Consider the following 20,254-nt stretch of genomic DNA (forward strand, 5'->3'; position numbering starts at 1 on the left):
GACAATAGATTAGAAAATAGATAAAGATATCCAATGGGACAGAGACAACAAAAATTAAAAGATAGAAATAGATAAAGACTGCTAAACAAGAACAGGAACAAAGTGACAAGTTGCAGGTTCATGAACCAAAAATAAGTGTACATCGATCCACAAAGGATAAGAAACGGCAAGAGTTCAGTGCAAAGCCCATTTCCAAGCGCACGAATTTGGATGAGGCCTCGTCTCAAGCGCCCTCATATTTCGGGCCGGTTCTCACATCCTGGTTTCCACGTCGTGGAAAACGTTCCCTTTGGCATGAAAGCGACGTCACATAAAATCCCCTCAGGCTCATCAACGTCGCAAGTTCTTGGACAACATATTTTAAAAACATAGAGCAGGAAAATCCACACGCTTCGCCCGCATCCACCCAGCCGACCTTCCGAACTTATGAGAAGAGACAACTGGCAGCAACACCTTCAATTTACTGCCCATATGGACGCTTCGGCTCCATGCACATACACACACACACACACATACACATATGTATATTTATATATATATATATATACATGCACACGCTGTTATAGGAACCATATGCAATTTCACAGACAACCTAAGCCGGCGCATCAAGAGCGAAGGCCGGCTTCGCAAAATCGAACAGAGCCGAGCGAGACGTGGGGGGGGGACACATGGCGCCGGCAGCTGGGGAGGTGTCGGAGGGCCGCAGGAGCGCCGGCGGCCCGCTGACCTCCACCCTCCACCTGGGAGAGATGGAGGCAGAGTGGGTGGGTGAGGGCGTGGAAATTGCCCCTCTGTCTGAATAAACAAACAAAACAATCGGTTTCCTCTCCGGCTCAGCAGGCGGCGTCCAAACTGGGCGTCCATATGGGGGGCGGCGGAGCGACGGGGGCGTCGCGAGTCATTAACTCCCGATTAACGGATAGGAAATAGGGATTTACGTCCACCGGCCCTCTCACGCAACACCCGGCGTTAACGCCACGACAACTGTCTTCCTGGTGGCGCCATCGCCCCCCCAAACAGGAAGTGTTTCTGTTTTGTTTTTTTAAACGTGTGTGTTTAATAGAGGAGAATTAAAATCACTTTCCAGATGTTTTCTCCCGCGAGGCTGAGGAAGGTGGCGAGGAGACGATGAGGGGTCTGCAGAGGTGGAGCAGGGTGGGAGAGAGAAGGTGCACGTTGTCACTCACACCCACGCGTGGGTGGGGTGGGTCAGTTCTACTGCGCAAGCGCTGTATCTGCGGACCCTTCAAAGGCCGTGGGGTCACAGGACCACATGGCATCAAAGGGAGTGTGTGTGTGTGTGTGTGTGTGTGGGTGGGGAGGGGTAGTGGGGGGGGGGCGTGGCGTGACGTGGGGGCGTCTTGGCGTGACACCGACGCCCCGCGCGAAACATCAGCGGTAATTGGGAGTGAGAAGCACGGGGCTTGGAGGAGGAGGAGGAGGAAGAAGAGGAGGAGGAGTGAGACTTCATATAAATGCCCACGCCGTCCGCAGTTCACGCGGAAACGACGAGAGAGGAACCCGTGGAATCTTCACGCAGCGATGACACCCCTATCCGGAAGATCCCGTGATTGAATTAAAAAAACAAAACAAAAAAAAAATCAAAAAGTGTCCCGTGCCGTGGGAGGCCATGGGGATCGGGAACCCGCACGCTCGTCCCCGCTGACCTTTCTCGTGCACGCTCTCTCTCACGCGCATCGTGACCCCCGCACACACACGCAAACTGCAATCGTGTGCACGAGAGATGCGGGGCGCGTCCGCGTTGCGCACGCTGCGCCCTCCATGCGCGCTCCTGCTGCTCCTCTTCATCCAGCTGAGCGCGCCGGTGGAGGCGCGCAGGTTGCGCGGCGCCTCCCGTGCGCAGGCACGCCGCGGGCAGCACCGGCCGGTACCGGCGTCCAGAGACGCACCGGAGAGCTTCCCGCTGGACTTCACCGCCGTGGAGGGGAACATGAACAGCTTCATGGTGCAGATCCGGAACCTGGCGCGGTCGCTGTACCCGTGCTCGGCGCAGCGGCTGGACCGGGACCTGAGGCTGCGGCTCCTCGGGAACCGAACCGTGACCTGCAACGACGGCTCGCCCGCCGGGTAAGGACGCGCCAGAGACACCGGGACACACGCAGTGTTTCCTTAGCGACTTCTATATCTATCTATCTATCTATCTATCTATCTATCTATCTATCTATCTATCTATCTATCTATCTATCTATCTATCTATCTATCTATCTATCTATCTATCTATCTATCTATCTAACTTAATAACTTCACAACCTCTATTTCTCTCTCTATATATAGATATATAATAACTTATATATAATATTAATTATATATAATAACTACGATACATATAAATATATAACAACTTGTATGTAATAACTTAATGTCTTCTGTCTGTATCTACATATCTATCAGTGTATGTAGAGAGAGATTGATAGATAGATAGAAGTTGTTAAGTTATTATCTATCTATCTATCTATCTATCTATCTATCTATCTATCTATCTATCTATCTATCTATCTATCTATCTATCTATCTATCTATCTATCTATCTATCAATCTTTCTATCTATCATAGACTTAACAACTTAACTTAATAACTTCCCTACCTCTATTTCTCTCTCTATATATAGATATATAATAACTTATATATAATATCATATATATAATAAGCATAATAGATGTATAATATATATAAATATATAATAACTTATGTATGATAACTTAAATATATAATTTAATGACTTCTGTATGTATCTATCTATCTATCTATCTATCTATCTATCTATCTATCTATCTATCTATCTATATCTATCAATAAATAGATAGAGATGATAACTTTGCGACTTCTATCAATAAATAAAGTAATGAAATTAAATTCTGGTAAGTGGTTATGCTTCGACGTAATTCCTGCTCTACAACTGCAAACATGCTTATTTGAAAAATGTATATATATATAGATGCAATTCAATTTAAAAAGTACCCAAAATGGAAAACAAACTGAGTGAGGAAGGGTTATCTTTGCTGATGACGTATATGTGTGTTTGTGTGTGTGTGCGTGTGTGTGCGTGTGTGTGTGTGTGTGTGTGTGTGTGTGTGTGTGTGTGTGTGTGTGTGTGTGTTTGTGTGTGTGTGTGTGCGTTTGTGCTGGTGTTTTCCACGCAGGTATTACATCAAGGAGTCCAAAGGCAGCAAGAGGTGGCTGCTCTTTCTGGAAGGTGAGGAAGAAAAAATATAAAAAATAACTTAATTTCACTGAAACTTACAGTTTAACTGGTTTGTGAATGTGTGTGTGTGTGTGTGTGTGTGTGTGTGTGTGTGTGTGTGTCAGGCGGATGGTACTGCTTCAACAGGCAGACGTGTGACAGCAGGTACGAGACGATGAGGAGACTGATGAGCTCCACCAAGTGGCCGAGATCCAGAACAGGTGGCTGAGGCCTTTTTAAAAAATAAAAATAAATACAATGTTAAAGATAATAAGAATATATAACTATACAACGTGAATTTTTTTTTTTATTTTGTCCGTTTTTTAACAAGTTTATTTCAAACAAATAGGGGGAAAATATCTAAATAAAAAGATCTAAATAAATAAAACAAAATCTGTAAATGAAAAGAAGAGTTGACTGGAATTAATAACATTTATGCGTAAATAAGTAAATAAATAACATTTAAATAGAAATAAAAAAAATATTTTTATATTTTTGTATTCTATGGTATATATTGTGTTTATTTTACCCTATTTCCCGATTTGCATATTTTTTCTATTATTACACTTTTACTCCCCTTAAATGCTGCTGAGACAGTTGATTGTATCTTATCTTTAAAAATCCAAAGAAATATCAATTAGAAAATGAATATTGTTATAATATTCTTATTAATGATAATATTTAATTCATAATTAATAATGGTAAGGATAACTTCTCCCTCTTCCTGCAGGAACAGGGATCCTCTCAGGCCAGCCGGAAGAGAACCCTCACTGGTGGAACGCCAACATGGTGTAAGAACACGCTGCAAAGAGGTGGCGTTTTTATTGACATTCGATATAATATTATAATATTTGTTATACACGATGAACTTCCTTCAGAGCCCGCTGACCAATAAGATTTAATTTTCCCGTCTGACGGTCAAACTCAGACGCTCCATAAGATAAAGTCTATACTGGGGAAATTCTTTTGTTACACCAGCGTAGCAGATTATAAGTGTCAAATTAATAGGAATATAGATATAAATAGGGAGAGAATTCGAGACGCAGCTGATTCAACACCTCCCACAAGTCAAAAACAGCTTTATTGTCAATTTCTCTGCATGTATTGGCTATACAGAGGAAATCAAGAACACCTTTCTCACCGTTCCAATTCTATTGCATTTTAATTCAGTCGATTCCCTCACGGCGCCGCTGCTTTTCTTCTCTCCCGCAGGTTCATCCCGTACTGCTCCAGCGACGTGTGGAGCGGAGTCACGGCCAAAACGGACCACAGTAAGACCCAAATTTGAGATATGGGGATTAAAACCCACTTTATTTATCCTTTTGCGACCCATCTAATCACAGCGTTTCCCCTCAGGTGACTACGCCTTCATGGGGTCGCTCATCATTAAGGAGGTGGTGAACGAGCTGCTGACTAGAGGCCTGGAAAATGCCAAGGTGCTGTTGTTGGCGGGAAGCAGGTTGGTGCAAACCACATGTGCGTGTGTGTGTGTGTGTGTGTGTGCAGGCTCAATCATTTAGTTCTTGTTGCCCCCTCCAGTGCGGGAGGCACCGGCGTCCTGCTGAATGTGGACCAGGTGGCGGAGCAGCTGGCCTCCCGGGGCCACCTGGGGGTGCAGGTCAGGGGTCTGGTGGACTCAGGCTGGTTCCTCGACAACAAGCAGTACAAATTCAGCGACTGCCTGGACACCATCAGCTGCGCCCCCACGGAGGCCATCAAAAGGGGTATCAGGTAGGCGGAGCGGGGCTCGTGACGAGGGGAGGCGTCACTGGCGTTGTCGCGTTAAGCGGGGTTTTTCTCGCAGGTACTGGGGGGGGCTGGTACCGGAGAGCTGCCGACAGGCTCACCCTGGGGAGGAGTGGAACTGCTTCTTCGGATATAAAGTCTACCCCACCTTAAAGAGTGAGTGACATCACACGCCCGTGGCGAGCGTTTGGTCCGACCCGCTTCACCCCGCTCCTCCGCTTCCCCCGCCAGGCCCGCTGTTTGTGGTGCAGTGGCTGTTCGACGAGGCCCAACTGACAGTGGATAACGTCCACCTGACGGGGCAGCCCGTCCACGAGGGCCAGTGGAGGTACATCCAGAGCCTGGGACAGGAACTGAGGAGCACGCTCCAGGAAGTACCGTAAGGCCTGGCGTAAAGGAAAATGAGCAAAAACGGGCTAAACTCCTGACGCTGATTGCTGTGTTTTGATTTGCAGGGCCATGTTTGTCCCAGCCTGCCTGGCCCACGAGCTCATTACTAGAACGTGAGTAAACAAAACTACAAAGATGGCGTGATCCACACATCCCTTCCATAGCAACTCAGGTTGCTATGGGTGTGGGGTCGGAAGAAGAAGTCACACGATTAACAATTTCATAGATGGTTAAATCCTAGATCGGGGTGGGCAATTATTTTGGCTGTCGGGCCACATTTCTCATTTAATTTTTATGTGCGGGCCAATTAGGTCTGTATATTCATTAAAATGAAAATTGCAATTTAAATATTGACATTTTTTGGCATTTTTTTTCAACTTTAAAATCGTTTATGATGATATAAATGCACCGATATTATTTTGTATGTAATCATCCATACAAAATTAAACAAAAGGCAAAAATAGGGAGTTTCTAATTTTAATATTTGTTAAAAATATTTATCAAAATATTCAACTAGGAACATAAATTGAAGAAAATGAAAATAGCAATTTAAATATTGAAATTTTTTTGGCATTTTATTTTTACTTTAAAAGCGTTAATGATGATATAAATGCACCAATATTATTTTGTATGTAATCATCCATACAAAATTAAACAAAAGGCAAAAATAAGGAGTTTCTAATTTTAATATTTATTGAAAGTACTTATCAAAATATTCAACTAGGAGTGTAAATTGAACAAAATGAAAATTGCAATTTAAATATTGAAATTTTTTGGCATTTTATTTTTACTTTAAAATCATTAACGATGATATAAATGCACCGATATTATTTTGTATGTAATCATTCATACGAAATTTAACAAAAAGCAAAAATAAGGAGTTTCTAATTTCAAAATTGATTGAAAATACTTATCAAAATATTCAAAGAAAATAGTTTGGCGGGTTGGATGTGCCCCGGCGGGCCGTAAAATGCCCAGGTCTGTCCTCGATGGTGGTATTCATATTTATCTGTGTTATTACCCCGTCAAACAAACAAGCAAGCTAACACCTTGTTGTTTTGACTCCGCTCTCTGCAGCTTCTGGACAGACGTTCAAGTGAAAGGCACCTCGCTGCCCAGAGCCCTGCACTGCTGGGACCGCAACCTCCAGGAAAGCAACAACACCGACGGCAGCCACAAAAGCCCACCCGTTCCGGGATGCCCGCTGCACTTGATGGACAGCTGCCCGTGGCCCCACTGCAACCCCACCTGCCCCACCGTGCGCGACCAGCTGACGGGACACGAGATGAGCCCGGTCCAGTTCTTGAAACACATGGGCTTCGACGTACAGAAGATGGCCCAGCAGCAGGGGATGGATCCCGGGAAGCTGCTGGGGATGCTCAATAACGGGAACTGACGTGTCGCCGACACCTTGACGGAGGACAACAGAACTCTGGGGTTTCTTTGGACGCAAGAATCGGGTCTAATCGGAACATTTGAACTGCTCTGAGCACAAGACACGCGATCAGAGGTCGCGCTAACGGGGTCGGCGGGCGCTGTCGGGTGGACGTGGGTTGTAAATACGGTGTTATTACGTAACAGCGATCCACAGCAATTCATATCCAGACATCCATTACGGTGCTGCTGTTTTCACTTCCAGACAAATATGCTGCTTTTTCGGGTTAGAAAAAAAAAAATTGAAGGTAATATTTACTGAGAAAAAGAAAAAAGTACAAATATAAATATTATTACCGTGTTCTACAGGCCACATTGATGGCTATGTATATTTATTTTTTTACTGGAAATATCTATATGTCTTATGGTCAGATATGATTATCTACTCTGTCAGTATAAAGGTACATTTTATTTGCATGTTTATGAAAGGTTCTGTAAAAAAAAAAAAAAAAAAACACAAAACATTTAAATAACTTTTTAAGATCACCTTGGCGTCCTTCTTGTTTTGTGTCCTTCACGGTGGAAGTAGTGCCAAAACTACAGAAGCACTGACGGAGTCGAATGTAATAAAACATAATTTAATTTCTTAAAAATGAATTATAACACAGGTAGATCTAAATACAAATAACTGAGGAAAAAAACCTTGGAGAATACCATACACTGGCAAGGATGCGAGATCGTTTCAATGAGCATCCCAAACCAGCTACAACACACACACATACATACACACACACACACACTTAAAAAAAAGTTATAAAAAAACACGCTCACATTTTTATACCAAGACAAAAAAAAAATGAAACCTATTCTTCACAGTTGGTCTGAAAGTGCTTCTACGAGGGATGAATAAAGTGGTGGCATCCTCAGTTTAAAGATCCCTGGGCTCCTATTGGATACTGGATGCAGTTTGTCACGTCTCACTAGCTTTGTTATGACTTCTATTTCTCGGTAAACGTCCCTTTAAAATAAAACCCTGTCTAACACCTTGTATTCTCTCTTTCACGGGTGACGATAATTCCTTCACTCCATTCCAGTTAAATCTCCGGGCGGGGAAACGGAGGCAGGTTGTCGGCTCTCAGCACGACGAATCCTGGAGGAGAAAGAGAAAGGAAGGGAGTGAAAACGAAAGGTGAGCAGAGCCTCTTCTCAAGCGAAGGAGCATCACGGCGGACTGACCTGACTGTTGAGTCTCCGGGCCGGGCTTCGTTTTTGCTCATGGATGGACTGCAGACGAGTTATCAGGAACTTCTTGTCTTCTCCTTCCTGGGCAGAGGGAGATGAAGGAGGGGTGAGTGAAGGAAACGAACCCTCGACTAACCTTTGCACGCGCGATAATTCCACTCACATTCTGTATCTGCTCTTGCAGTAAACTGATGATCTTCCGTTGACCGTCCACTACCTGGCTGTGAAAGTATATCACTATCCTGGTGGAGGGAGAACATAGTCACATAGGGGGTCACAAAAAAAAAGGGATTTTAAGAATACAAAAAGTCTAATATTCATATAATAAAAATAAAATAAGAGAGAAGTTTTCAACAAATACATTTGGTAAAAACAAAATAGAAGCTTGACCCAAAAAAGTGAAATATTTTTCTTTTTCTAAATTCTATGATACTGTATATCTCCACCTTTCCCGTATATGGAGTATTTATAGCAGTATATATAGTATGTTCTACTTAAAACACCACAAGAAGGATACATTCAAAGACACAAACAAATTTCAATCCTTTGTTTCACGTTTGAGTTAATTCCTTGTGCTTATCTCAGTTATGCTGATCAAATCTGTGTGTGTTTGTGTGTGTACGTATGTCAACTAACAGAAAGATGCCTGCGCCCACAAACAGGAAGAGGGGGTTTTCCACCAGATAGGAGTGAGCCTTAGCCAGCAGTGACAAATTGGGATTATCTTTTTCCAGTTCTTCCACCCAGCGCTTCCCCGCCTGGAACATAGTTTTGAGCTCGCGGAAGGGCCCGCAGGATGTAGAGGGCGTGATGCTGAGGAGACAGATCACAGATCAGATCACAGAGGTGTGTGTGTGTGTGTGTGTGTGTGTGTGTGTGTGTGTGTGTAGGACAGCTAAGACACTCTGACTGGGAGAGAACCGCCCAGTGTGGGAGGGTCATTCCTGCTAACCTCCCACCCTCTGACCCCCTTTCAGCTGGAGATGTAGTGACTCACTGCACGGCTTATCCTAAAAAATTTCAGCAGTGGCCATTATTATGTAAACAAAGACTTTGCAGAACACAGTTGGTGTCAGAAATTAAATGCACCATGTCTTGTAAGATAAGGAAACGGATCGTAATCTTGACTGGCTTGTTTACAGAGACAAAGTACCAGAAAGACCCCCCGTCACACACCATGTCAAGAACTGCGTTCTTTATTTGAATTTACACAAAGGAATGAGACAGATTAGCAGTTTGACTGATATCTTCAAATCAAGATTACAAGTCTATGTCCTCAAAGCTGACAATGCTATGCATTACACTAACAGTTAGTGTTAGTGTGTGTGTGTGTGTGTGTGTATATGTTTACCTCCACATGGTGTACGTAACACACACAGAGGCTCCAAGGAAGGAGGGGAAGCAGAGGAGGGTGATGAAGATGGTGGTCATCTGGCTGACCCGGTAGGGTCTCCTCGGTGCCTGACAGTTCATCATGACACTGCCCTGTGGGGTCAGAGGTCAGCGCACCTACTTCAATCACACACTCCAAATTCATCAAGTAGACGGGACTCTGAGCAGCAGGCGTGACAAAATAAAACTGCATACAAATTAAACCATCTTAATATGGGAGCTTTTTTCCCACTTGAATCACGGCATTGCGGTCGGTGTGTTGTGGGGGCCGGGTTAGTCTAGGCAAACTGGAAAAAGAGGAAACTCTATTTCCTGTCTACAAATGCGCCGCTTTTCAATCTGTGTGGGTTCAAGATTCCTTTCAGCATCGCACTGCGCCCTCTGTGTTCGGCCCTGACGTACCTTCTTTATGTAAAAGAGCAGCAGGAGTTTCAGGATCTGCACGGCGGGCAGGAGAGGAGTGAAAAGAACACCCAACCTGCCGGAGAAGATTAGCATTTTTTTAGCACTGGGAGACCGTTCCTGACAACAACAGAGCGTGTGTTCGGGCTGCAAGTTTTGTACCAGGCCAGCGTTTGTCCATAAATGAGCTCGAGGACATTCCTGGGAATATCGAAGACCGGTTTCCTCCCCCTCCTCAGGACTCTCTCCGAAAACAGCCTTTGGATGGCAGGAGGATTCAGAAAGGAACACAAACAGAATCATCCAGAATCGGTAAGAGCTTCATTTACGAGCGTCCTACCTCCAAAGAAACTCCCCAAACAGGGTGTCCAGCAGAATGAAGATGAAGTCCATCAACAGGAAACGATAAAGTTCCTGGCCAACAAATGTCTCCCAGCACTGAAGGGAAATTCAAAGCAACCAGACAGTTAACAGGGATTCGAGAATGTTGCATTATTCAAATGCAACACTACAATACATGGATACGGAATTACGATCGGCCGTTAGTATCACCTTCAGGCCGTTTGGTTTGTTGGCCACTCGACTCAACCAGTGGAAACACAGCACTCCGAGCACACTCACTTTCAAAATCAAGTTTCTGGAAGAACAACACGACGGAAACCGGGTCAGTCCGGCCGGCGCTTTTATGACAGGGCGACTGCACTCGTGATCTAGCGGCGTGTGGACTTCCTTTACCTGCTGATGGCAACGTATGTGCGCACGGAGGGGGAGTCGTAGTCCTCCATCCAGGCTGCCAGGTTGAACAAGCCGGGCAGCAGCAGGTTGATGAGGGACACCACCACGGGGAGAACCAGTAGCTGAGTTTCGTTCAGCAGGGTGTTTTCGGGGGCTTTGAGAAAGCTTTGCTGGAGTTTCTATACGAGGGAGCAGACACGGACAGGTCGGAGAAGCTTCAATCATCGCCACTAGGGGGCGCCATTTAAGAAGTGCTTATATTACAGGCGGCGATCAGTCACTGCTTATTCAGCACTTCGTAGCCGTGGGCGCAGACGGTCGGACCACAGCGCAACGACAGGTGACCAGATTGATCCACCATTGGCATTCCTGCCAAAGATTATCGTCCGCAGGCCTGCCTTACCTGGTGCATGGCGTCAGACAGGTAGTAGATGCCCAGCACACAGCCGGAGGTGCTGGCTATACAGATGGCCCAGGCCAGGCCGTGGACAGTCAGCCTCCACAGACGCTGGCACACCGTCTTTGTGACGTGTGTGTGATTCACCTCCGCAAGCAGCTCCTGCATTTAAGACAAAGAGGAAGCGTGCATTTGAGTGGGCCGCTCACGCTCACACGTCATGCAACGGTGGCTAAGGGGGAGGGTACCTGGAGCTGGGTGCAGATATTCCCAGACATGAGTTTGACGGAGGACTTTTTGATGACCTTGAAGTCCCAGGAGCAGAAGACCTTCACAGCCAGGATGCTGTGAGACTTGTCAATTCGAAAGCTCTGGCCGAACGACTTCGACATGCTGGCAAGAGACAGATCCCAAAGATAATTTCACTTCAAATTCTATTTAAAGCAGGGGTCCCCAAACTTTTTCCTGCGCGGGCCAAGTAACTTTTCCCTTCTCTGATGGGGGCCGTTTGTAACAGAAAGTGACGATGGCAGAGATGTCTAAACGTAAACATTTGTTGTTTTCCACAAAGCCACGCAAAACCAAAAATGAACCCTTTCTGGGATCTTGCCAGGAAAAGAAAACCAGAAAATGAATAATATCACTATTTATGAAATCAATAATCACCAAATTAACCCCTTACAAGTTTTTCACAGAAAAAAAGACCAAGGAACATTTGCTGTCTTGTAGACACAACTGTTTGCAGCTTTCTCATATCAAATACACTGTGAAAACCAGAAAGCAAGCAGGCAATGAAACCGAACGGATACCAACACAACACATTTCTCTACCAGTATGGTTGCAGAACGGATTTTATCCCAGTAGAGTTAACCGCTGCTTGCTATCAGTTGAGCAACCCGAAGGCTCGCTCGAACAGAGGACTGGTTCAGCTGAGCTGGGCGTAAAAATTTAATTCTGCTGAACTAACAGTCCACTTTTTAGCTTTGAGAGTTTGTCTGCTCACATTTGGCCTTGCAAACTATCATACCTTTCTTTGTGACGGGATTTATAGTGTCGGCGCAGATTGCATTCTTTGAATACAGCCACCGTCTCTTGATAGATGAGACAAACAGCCTTTTCTTTGAATTGAACACAAAAAAAATAATCATTTGTCCACTACAGGTTAAATGCCCTGCATTCTGAATCTATTTTTCTCTTACCTAATCTTTTTGCCATTATTCCATGTTATTTGACAGGGGTGTGTCAAGGATTTTTTTTTTTGAGGGAGGGGTTTCAGATAAGGCACAGACTGCAGAAGGGTGGAATAGAATGTTATGTTCTATGCATGTACAAGTCACGATTACACGGCCAAAAAGAAAAAAAAAAATCATAGGGCATCTCTTGTATTGTCCAGGGGCCGGGCAAAATGTGGAGGCGGGCCGTAGTTTGGGAACCACTGATTTAAAGTATGAAACTCTTAATAGTTTGTGCTCTGGGTCTTCCTGTCTCCAAAACACCGTACCTGTACACAAGGATGATACACGTGATGAAGAAGGTCACGCCAATTGTGAAGAAGTATGCAAGCGGCATCTTGTAGACCAGATGTCCAGACACACAGTCTGGACTAGTTGCGTTAGTCACAGAGACTTTCTCTCCTCCGCCATCGACCGTGCAGCTCTTCTGCAGCGTGTAGTTACAGTAGTATCCATAGTACATCACCGAGTCAGTGAAATACCCCTGATCCAGGAAGAAAAAGCATAAAGTCCCATTTTAACTTTAAGTTTGACCTCTTTTTGTATTTAATTTTGTCAAAATGGGGGATCAGGTTTTGCACTATTGTGGAATTAAGCAAATAGGCATTGGCTTATTGATATAAAAAAAAAAAAAAAAAAATGTAAATCAATGTTTGCTATTTTATAAAGGAGGAAAACACAACTAATTTCTTCAGCTTCAAATCAAACACGGATGATGGGGATAATCTAAAGAGGTTAATAATATTTGGGTGTAGCATGATAGCGCTCGTCTTACCGCTCCTGTGAGGAGCTCCAGTCCCGTGAAGGAGCTTCCCTCAGCAGGCAGCTGAGGAGGGTATGCGGCCTGAGGGAGCACCAAGAACGCACCGGTCATCAGGAACAGGAAGATGTTGAGGAAGAGGAGGTCCTTGAGGAAGTGGAAGTATGACAGGACCCCGGTACCGAAACGCCCGCTCACTCGTTTGAGCGCCGTTTGCCACAGATGGAGGGAGTGCAGGAAAGACAGGCAGCTGTACAAGCTCTGTCGCACTGCCTGGGAGGACAGAGGAGCGATAAAAAGGAGGGAAGTGAATCAGAACTGCTGATTTGTTGTCAACCCTCACCCATACTTCCATGAATCCGGTGCTGTGAAAAGTGCATTTGCAGTTCTGCAAAGCATGGCTGATGTAAAAGGACTGCATGTACTAGAATGGCTCTAGACGGAGTGTCCCCCATGTGTTCAGTTTCTCTATTTCCCACACTCACAGATCTGGAGAATGATTGGGTAACGCTCAGCATGACTTGTTTACACTTACAGATGCCCGGAGATGACCTCACACAAGTGATCGGGCCACAAAACACAAGAAAGCCTTTCATTCAGGGCGGTTCTTTAGACAAATAGAACAATCGGCCACGCAATGTTCGGAAAATGTCAATTTTCAATTAGTCAAATTTTCATTTGGTACGGAGGAGTAACAAAATGGGCAATTAGAAAAAAATGAATCAAAATATTTAAAATTAAATCAAAATTAATTAAATTTAAGTCTGTGGGACTCATCTGCAGCTCCATTGATTTTTTTCAAGTTTATTTTTTGTAAAACAACCTGAAGTACTTTGAGGGCAAAATAAGTGAAACCTTAAAGAAAATAGATACGAAACCTCTATATAAAAAAATCGATTTTGTACATAGGGGCATTTTGAAATTCCTCAAAAAGTTGATGGGCAACATCTGGCATCTCTTGCCAAATCATTTTCTGTGCTAAGCCAGGTAGCAGCGGCGGAGGATTCCTCTTTCTCTGACAAGAGAAGGATTGGACAAGCAGGCAAAGACGTCAAACAGTCGGCATGATGAACAAACTACAAAGAACAGCTGTCTCACTATGATTTTCCTAATACAAGGTTTTTCAGTGACGGCCTCAGAAAGGGGCCCTTGTCAGAGAGAACAAAATTAAGGCAGAAGAAAACAGCGAGGAGGAAGGGTTCCCGAACCATCGACACTACTCACAATGATGATGTAATATTTGAGTTGGCTGCAGCAGGGTATTCCGCTTTCGGACACTATGCGTCTCTCCTTCTGCGACGCTAATCTCCTGCGGACAGTCATACAGCCGGGTGTTGGAAATGAAACACCAATAAAAAGGACGGGATGGAGGCGGGAGCGAGGGGGGGGGGTCTACCTGAGCTCGCTCTTTTCTGCCACGCTGAGAGGCATGGCCCGCAGCATCCGCACTCTGTCACTAACTGACAGATTCTGCAGATTGTTCACCAGGCGTTCCCTTTTGTTTACTGCGACACAAAGTGGGGGAAATTTTCAAACGTGGCAGAACTTTCGCAAGAAGTCACGCAAAGGACAGGCGCGTGACGTGTCTCTCACCCTCACCCGCGTCCGTGGTGTCGCCCTCCATGCCGTAGCCCCGTATGCTCGGCCTGGCGGAACGAGAGAAGTCTTGGATGGAGGGCCGGTTCTGTCTGCGCCTCCGGAGCTGCATGGTCCTGTTGTAGTACTGGGAGATAATGGCTCCCCTGCTGCGGCCTGGCCGAGAAAAGGTGGAAGATGAAGATCAGGGACGGGGTCCATACTGGACCATCTGCCACATTCCCACAGAGACATGCAAACATGACTTCAGGAAATTTGTTGTGCCCCGTGAATAATGAACAACTCTCGTTATGGTCTGTATGTTAACCCCTGAGCTAAATCCCTTCACTTGTTCTGTCTATGGTGGGAGACCGGCTAGTTTTCTGGATCTCAAAAGGGTTGAATAAACCAAAACCTTTTACACATGAACCTGACATGCCAATTTAACATGACTTGAAGGGGCTAAGACTGTGAATGAATGGAGCTGCACATGTGTAAGAATCAAAAAAAAATCTTAAATAAGAGAAATCGCAGATCCATTTTAACCAACAGAGTGAAACAGCTGCTTTGGATGGCAGAGATAATGACAGGTAAACATCTGATACTGTTCTTCCTCATGAAACTTTACCCACTAAAAACACGACTGTTTGTACCATCCTTATTTAGCAGAAACAATAGGGCTCAGCTAACTCGACTGCGTTGGTGGGTTCTAACTCTTAAAGACACTGAGCCTCATGCTAAAACATTTGAGTGTTGTCAACCACTGTTAACGTAAAAATTGGTCGATTTACAAATTATCTCTAAAACCCTCATGCCTGTGTTTTCAGAGCGAAACTGCATGAGTTCCCATTACCAAAAAGATTCAATTCTAACACGCACTGTATTCACCGGGAGTTTGACTGTACGTCCAGAGGACAGAAAAACTATCCTTCATTTTCCCCTGGAGATCATGTCAATGAAGGCAGTCCAAAGCCGCCATTGAACAACTCGGGTGTCAAAAGAGATTGGCGACTCACCGATGGTGCGGCTGGGCATGGAGGACAGGATCTTCAGCGTGGCCGAGGACCACCGCTCACCTATCAGGTGATCCGCCTGAGTTTCATCATTGTTCCATCCCTCTTCCCTGTTTACCCTCCGCCTTCCTCTAAACTCCTGCCCGGGGCTGGAAAGGTAGCCCACATTATCTGGAAATGAGTAAAAAAAAAACAAAACTGTAAGACACTGGACAAGAACCTTCTTCAACGTGAAGAAATTGAAAAAAAAAAAAACAAAAAAACAAAAAACCACACAGTCAACTTGTGCAGAGACGCTCCTCTATCTGTTCAAAAGAAATCTACCTCGGCCCTCTTCCTCTAAGTCTCTTTGGAGCTGCTGCATCTCGATGGCTTCGCCTTGACTGTGCTCTGCTATCAGCTGGCTGAAAGAGTCATGGACGCCATCCTCGTCGGCCGGAGACCTGACAGTGGGACATAAACACAGAAGGGCTTCAGGCAAAACAAAAATGGGGGGGATGGGTACAAAAAGATGCACACCAGCAGAAATCTGGAGTGGTCAGAGTAGTGGAGGCCGCCGGAAACACTGCAGCTATAACATGGTGGCCTTTTGACTGCATCACTGAGGCTCCCAAGGGGGGGGAGGGGTTATTAGGATGTTGCCTCAGAAGATCTTTGAAGACATTGCTATCTGGATGTCTGACACGGGAGGGGCTGATTTCCGAGTTTACTGGAGAGGGGAAAACACTCCTGGGTGAACTCAAAGTATAAAAAAAACAACATGGCAGGCTACACTCTTTTCTATAATGATAATGGATTTGTGTTTGACTCGTCTGGTCCAAAATAAACAAAGAAAAAAACAAACATGATACAGTAACTAATCCTGCCACATTACTGAGCAACAGCGGAAAGCTTGAAAGGAGAGGACAAACAAAGACACGCCGACAAGAAAAGGAAAAAGACACTCACTCCAGTCCGGCTTCCATCAGGGGGTGGTTCAGGTCAAAGTTAACGTTTCGGGCCATTGTTTTCCGTCCTGTGACCGGGCCTCTCTTTTGGTCCGTCCGTCTCTGCGTCACCAAACAGCGCGGGGGTAAAAAGTCACACCCTCACCTGCCCGGACCTGCACTCTGCTCCTGACATGACGTTTACTCCTCCACCTACTGAGGGGAGGAGGGAAAGGCAGAAGGGGTGGAACTTTGAGCCGGCTGGAATCTGGTGGCGCCGGTCGTGTTTCCACTCGTTCTTTCAAACGTCTGACCGCACAGCCAGGAATCCGCCCCTGGTCTGTATGTAACTGATGTCTGGCTGCATCACATCCAGTTCTAGGTTTGACTGACAATGAGCTTTATCACCATCACACCCTATCGACAAACAGTTAAATGACACCTCCGATTCTATTCATTTGGTTATTTCTGCGCGATGTGCGCAGAGAAGTATCTGGTCAGTTCAACTTGTCACATGGGATTACATCACTCCGGCCGAGAAGACCACGACTTCAATGCAGTTCTTTTGGTGACGCTGACAGTCAGAAGACGCTGTGTCACACATTGAATATTTATCACAGAGGCAGAATGAAGCATTGTTTTGGTGTGTGTGTGTGTGTGTGTATGTGTGTGTGTGGTTTCACTTTATATTTTTGCTCTGAAAACCTCAAGTCTGTGGAACCATTCCACCTGTGATGTTGTCTAATTTTCAGGAAGAAGGCTGTGTCAAAAGTTAGGGGGTAGGCGAGGGTCTGGCTCCAGGTTGTCTTCAGCCCTCAGCAGCCCATTTTATCTCTGACTTTCCAAAATAATATCACCGCAAAACCCCGACTTCCCCCAAAGCTGGCCAAAGCATGTAAATGTTACGCATGGAGTCAATCACAGAGGAAGCCTGAGACTTACTTTATTGGCAGGACAAAAATGGGGAGAGCAGGCACAAAGGAATATTTGGACAATTAAAAGACATTTTACTGGTCAAAAATACACCGACCTCTCGTTGACCGGGTGAAAAAAAGAAAAGGGGTAAACTATTTGACTGCTTTAAATGAGGGAAACTATTAAAATTGAGCAGGAGACGGGACTGAAAGGAGGAGGTAAGAAATGAGAGACGCATGCAGTGTAGTAGAGAAAATGTACTGCAGATTTTCTCGCATGTCGGTCTTCACACAGAGAACCTCGTGTGAGAGAAAGTGTACTTTTTGTCACGGCGTGACCTATATAATAACAGGATTTTTCTGCCCATCATATTTTAGACCTTTATAAAATGTAGCCTCAACTCCTATATTTTGTAACAATGGTGATCTTTTGCACCAGGCGTCACAAGCCTATGCGGTGAGGATAAGGGGCCTCTGGAATGCATATTCACACAAATACATCGGATTAATAATCAGGACTGGACGACTTTAGCACGCATGTGTGTTTGTAATTACCCCCTTGGGTGTTACACTTTCCATAAAGCTTCACTAAAGCACTGAAGAACCATGAGGAACGCTGAGTGGCTTAAAAAAAAAAAAACACTCAGTTTACAGGGCAAACATCTGAGAAGAGTTTGGGAAATGAAATCCAGATATTCATTAGGGACCTGTAAAAAAAACAAAAAAAAAAAAAACAACTCCTCTGGATCTGTCCAGCCCTGCCCTACTACAGAAAACGCAGCTGCTCGCGCTTTGACTGGTTCTTTTAATGATAACTCTATTTCTCTGCGAGCAGCAAGGTCAGGAGTAATTACCGCTCACGGAGGGAGGAAGAAGTGGGAAACTAAGAAACTGCTGCATGGATAAGAGAACACGAATGGAAAAATCTCAGATCTGGTTTTGATTTTTCCCCAAACACACCCAACACTGTCCATTGCATTATTCATTTGACCGAACTGTGAGTTTGCTGCATCATTACCCGATACTGCTGCTGTATTAATATGAGGAAGAGAAACCCACCATTATGTTCATTATGTTGCTTCCCTTTTCAAACGCCGTAATTACAGCCTGCAATTTCAAAAACTGATGTTTTTTTCCTGAACCACGGACTGAATAGAACTCCAAAAAGCGGCAGCCATACTTTAATGTACTGAGAGGATGAAAACATTTGTGTTTGTAGTTCAGTGACTTCAATAGAGTGTGAAAACACCCAGATTCATGCTCAGGACTGGGGTTGGAGGGGGGCAATCTGTTCCTGTGGGAACATGATGTCAGCAGTGGACATAAAGGCAAGCGCAGCTCTGAACGTCATCCATCACACAGCCTAAATGACTGAACAGACACAAAAAAACACACATCGTTTTTCAGGCATTGGCTCTAATCCCTCTTTTCAGCATCTTCCCCACTGCCGCAGCCCACTCTCTTTTTCTTCTGTCTAAAAAATATTTCTCTCATGAGCAGTTTCCCCTTCGAGCCAAGTTTGATTGTTTGATTCAAGCTCTCATTTTTGTGCCCTTCTGTTTTAGTCTGTGGCTCAAAACAGGTTTGCAAGAAAAAAAACAAAACAAAGAGGCAACACAATGCAATAGTGCATAGCTGAGCAGCCACGTCAGTTTACCCTCGCTGTAGGTCTTTTTTTGAACGAGCATATGATGTGACAGCTAATACTGGGGCTGTCCTCTGAAACTCTGCACACAAGACAGGATATTGTCAGGAACATAACCCTGACCGTGATTTCAGAGAGGGCTGCGCTACTGCCAAATACAATACTGTGGGAAAAAAAAAGAAAGTATGGGATAACAGATGATTCCTATCTTTAATTATGGTTCAGTAGGGAACATTAGCTGAATAAAAAAGAAACAGACAGCACGGTTGAAGCCAAACCGACTTGCAGGGACATGCTGGATTTTTTGTATTCGTCACGTCCTTGACGTGAGCCCTACAAGTGAAGGACGGGATGGATGGATAGGACACTTTTCCAGACTGCTGAAAAGAAAAGCGTGGACATGTTGGGGAATGTGCCCACTCACACAGCTGTCAGCAACTCCGTGGCAGTGGGGGGTTGAGGGGGGGTCTGGTCGCACAAAGGAGCAGTACCAAGGGGGGAGCAGCACACACTTACATTTCAAAAATCCTGCAGTTAGGATGTAAGTTTGGTGTGGATTGGAGGATGCACAGGAGGCTAGATGCTAACCAGAGGAGGTCAGCGTGGGGTGAGGGCGTGGGTCCGAACGGAGTCCGTCACATCTGCCTGTCACGCACGAAACAGAGCAGGTCTGCGCCGGCGCACAACGACGAGGAGTTCATTCGACCGGTGCGTTCATTTTCTGCGGGTTTCAAGCTCCCATCTCCGGGCGACAGAGGAGGGGGGGAGACTTTTACGTCTCGGACCCTCCACCCCCCCACTCGTGTCCGTGTTACACGCAGTGTCGTGCCCCCCCCGAAACACACACACACAAACAAACACACATACACCAACATCACCACCACAGCCGCCAGCTTGCTTGCATGTTAACTCGTCAAGAACGCGGCGAGTTTGTCGATTTGTACAGGAGTTTAGTGAACCTGACAAAACTTCGACGAAACCGCAGTTTTTGTAAACCGTGAATGTGACCGAAAAATAACTTTGGAAAAAGTGTAAATAGTTTGGGGTTTGTCCGTTGAAGTTATATTACTCACCCACTCTGCCGCTTCTCGGTCAAGTTAAGTCTCCACTTGCTTGTGTGTCAGCCAAATCAGACTGCACGCGCAAGTGGGTCTGCAGTGAGGGGCGGACCACGTCTCATAGGGGTGACGGTATTGCATGTCTTCCAAAAAAATTAAATATAAACAAAATAATTCATAAATGATTGTACATGTCAATACAGTTTAAATTACTGTGTGAAGTTGGAATTTAATCCGGGTTCTGTTCAATG

At 45.2% G+C, this 20,254-nt stretch overlaps 2 protein-coding genes across 3 annotated transcripts in view; one reads left to right on the plus strand and one right to left on the minus strand.

The window, feature by feature from the left end:
* The window catches only part of tmc6b (transmembrane channel-like 6b), a 34,070-nt gene extending 14,127 nt beyond the window's left edge, over positions 1-19,943 (minus strand). The window contains exons 1-19 of the mRNA XM_086142193.1: positions 16,409-19,943; positions 15,785-15,903; positions 15,464-15,631; positions 14,466-14,624; positions 14,269-14,377; positions 14,097-14,181; positions 12,888-13,145; positions 12,382-12,596; positions 11,129-11,273; positions 10,887-11,042; positions 10,484-10,662; positions 10,301-10,385; positions 10,089-10,186; positions 9,911-10,006; positions 9,749-9,824; positions 9,306-9,439; positions 8,591-8,767; positions 8,118-8,196; positions 7,949-8,035 (exon numbers count right to left, since the gene is read on the minus strand). Of these exons, the coding sequence (XP_085998319.1) occupies positions 7,949-8,035; positions 8,118-8,196; positions 8,591-8,767; positions 9,306-9,439; positions 9,749-9,824; positions 9,911-10,006; positions 10,089-10,186; positions 10,301-10,385; positions 10,484-10,662; positions 10,887-11,042; positions 11,129-11,273; positions 12,382-12,596; positions 12,888-13,145; positions 14,097-14,181; positions 14,269-14,377; positions 14,466-14,624; positions 15,464-15,631; positions 15,785-15,903; positions 16,409-16,464 (2,481 nt within the window). The 5' untranslated portion in view covers positions 16,465-19,943. The remainder of the gene's footprint in view (positions 1-7,948; positions 8,036-8,117; positions 8,197-8,590; positions 8,768-9,305; positions 9,440-9,748; positions 9,825-9,910; positions 10,007-10,088; positions 10,187-10,300; positions 10,386-10,483; positions 10,663-10,886; positions 11,043-11,128; positions 11,274-12,381; positions 12,597-12,887; positions 13,146-14,096; positions 14,182-14,268; positions 14,378-14,465; positions 14,625-15,463; positions 15,632-15,784; positions 15,904-16,408) is intronic.
* notum1b (notum, palmitoleoyl-protein carboxylesterase b) lies at positions 1,521-7,108 on the plus strand. Of its 2 annotated transcripts, none has more exons than XM_086142440.1 (11): positions 1,521-2,088; positions 3,162-3,214; positions 3,328-3,423; positions 3,933-3,993; positions 4,415-4,473; positions 4,559-4,661; positions 4,742-4,933; positions 5,007-5,104; positions 5,180-5,327; positions 5,404-5,451; positions 6,416-7,108. In XM_086142440.1, exons 1-11 carry the CDS (start codon positions 1,745-1,747, stop codon positions 6,732-6,734), a joined length of 1,521 nt encoding a protein of 506 aa, XP_085998566.1. In that variant the 5' UTR covers positions 1,521-1,744; the 3' UTR covers positions 6,735-7,108. The 2 variants fall into 2 exon arrangements, with proteins under 2 accessions (XP_085998566.1, XP_085998567.1); XM_086142441.1 differs by having other exon boundaries at positions 3,939-3,993.
* Positions 19,944-20,254: the final 311 nt, after the last annotated feature.

Source organism: Fistularia commersonii, chromosome 35, assembly GCF_037954325.1.
Source record: "Fistularia commersonii isolate RoL2024-O1a breed Wild chromosome 35, RoL_Fcom_v1.0, whole genome shotgun sequence".
NCBI classification, from domain to species: Eukaryota; Metazoa; Chordata; class Actinopteri; order Syngnathiformes; family Fistulariidae; genus Fistularia; species Fistularia commersonii.

Bases quoted from the DNA above. Each gene is read 5' to 3' on its own strand.
- notum1b (XM_086142440.1), top strand. From the start codon at position 1,745: ATGCGGGGCGCGTCCGCGTTGCGCACGCTGCGCCCTCCATGCGCGCTC. The intron at 3,994-4,414 runs GTAAGAACACGC...TCTCTCCCGCAG, and splicing joins TGGTGGAACGCCAACATGGT to GTTCATCCCGTACTGCTCCA. The intron at 4,474-4,558 runs GTAAGACCCAAA...GTTTCCCCTCAG, and splicing joins CACGGCCAAAACGGACCACA to GTGACTACGCCTTCATGGGG.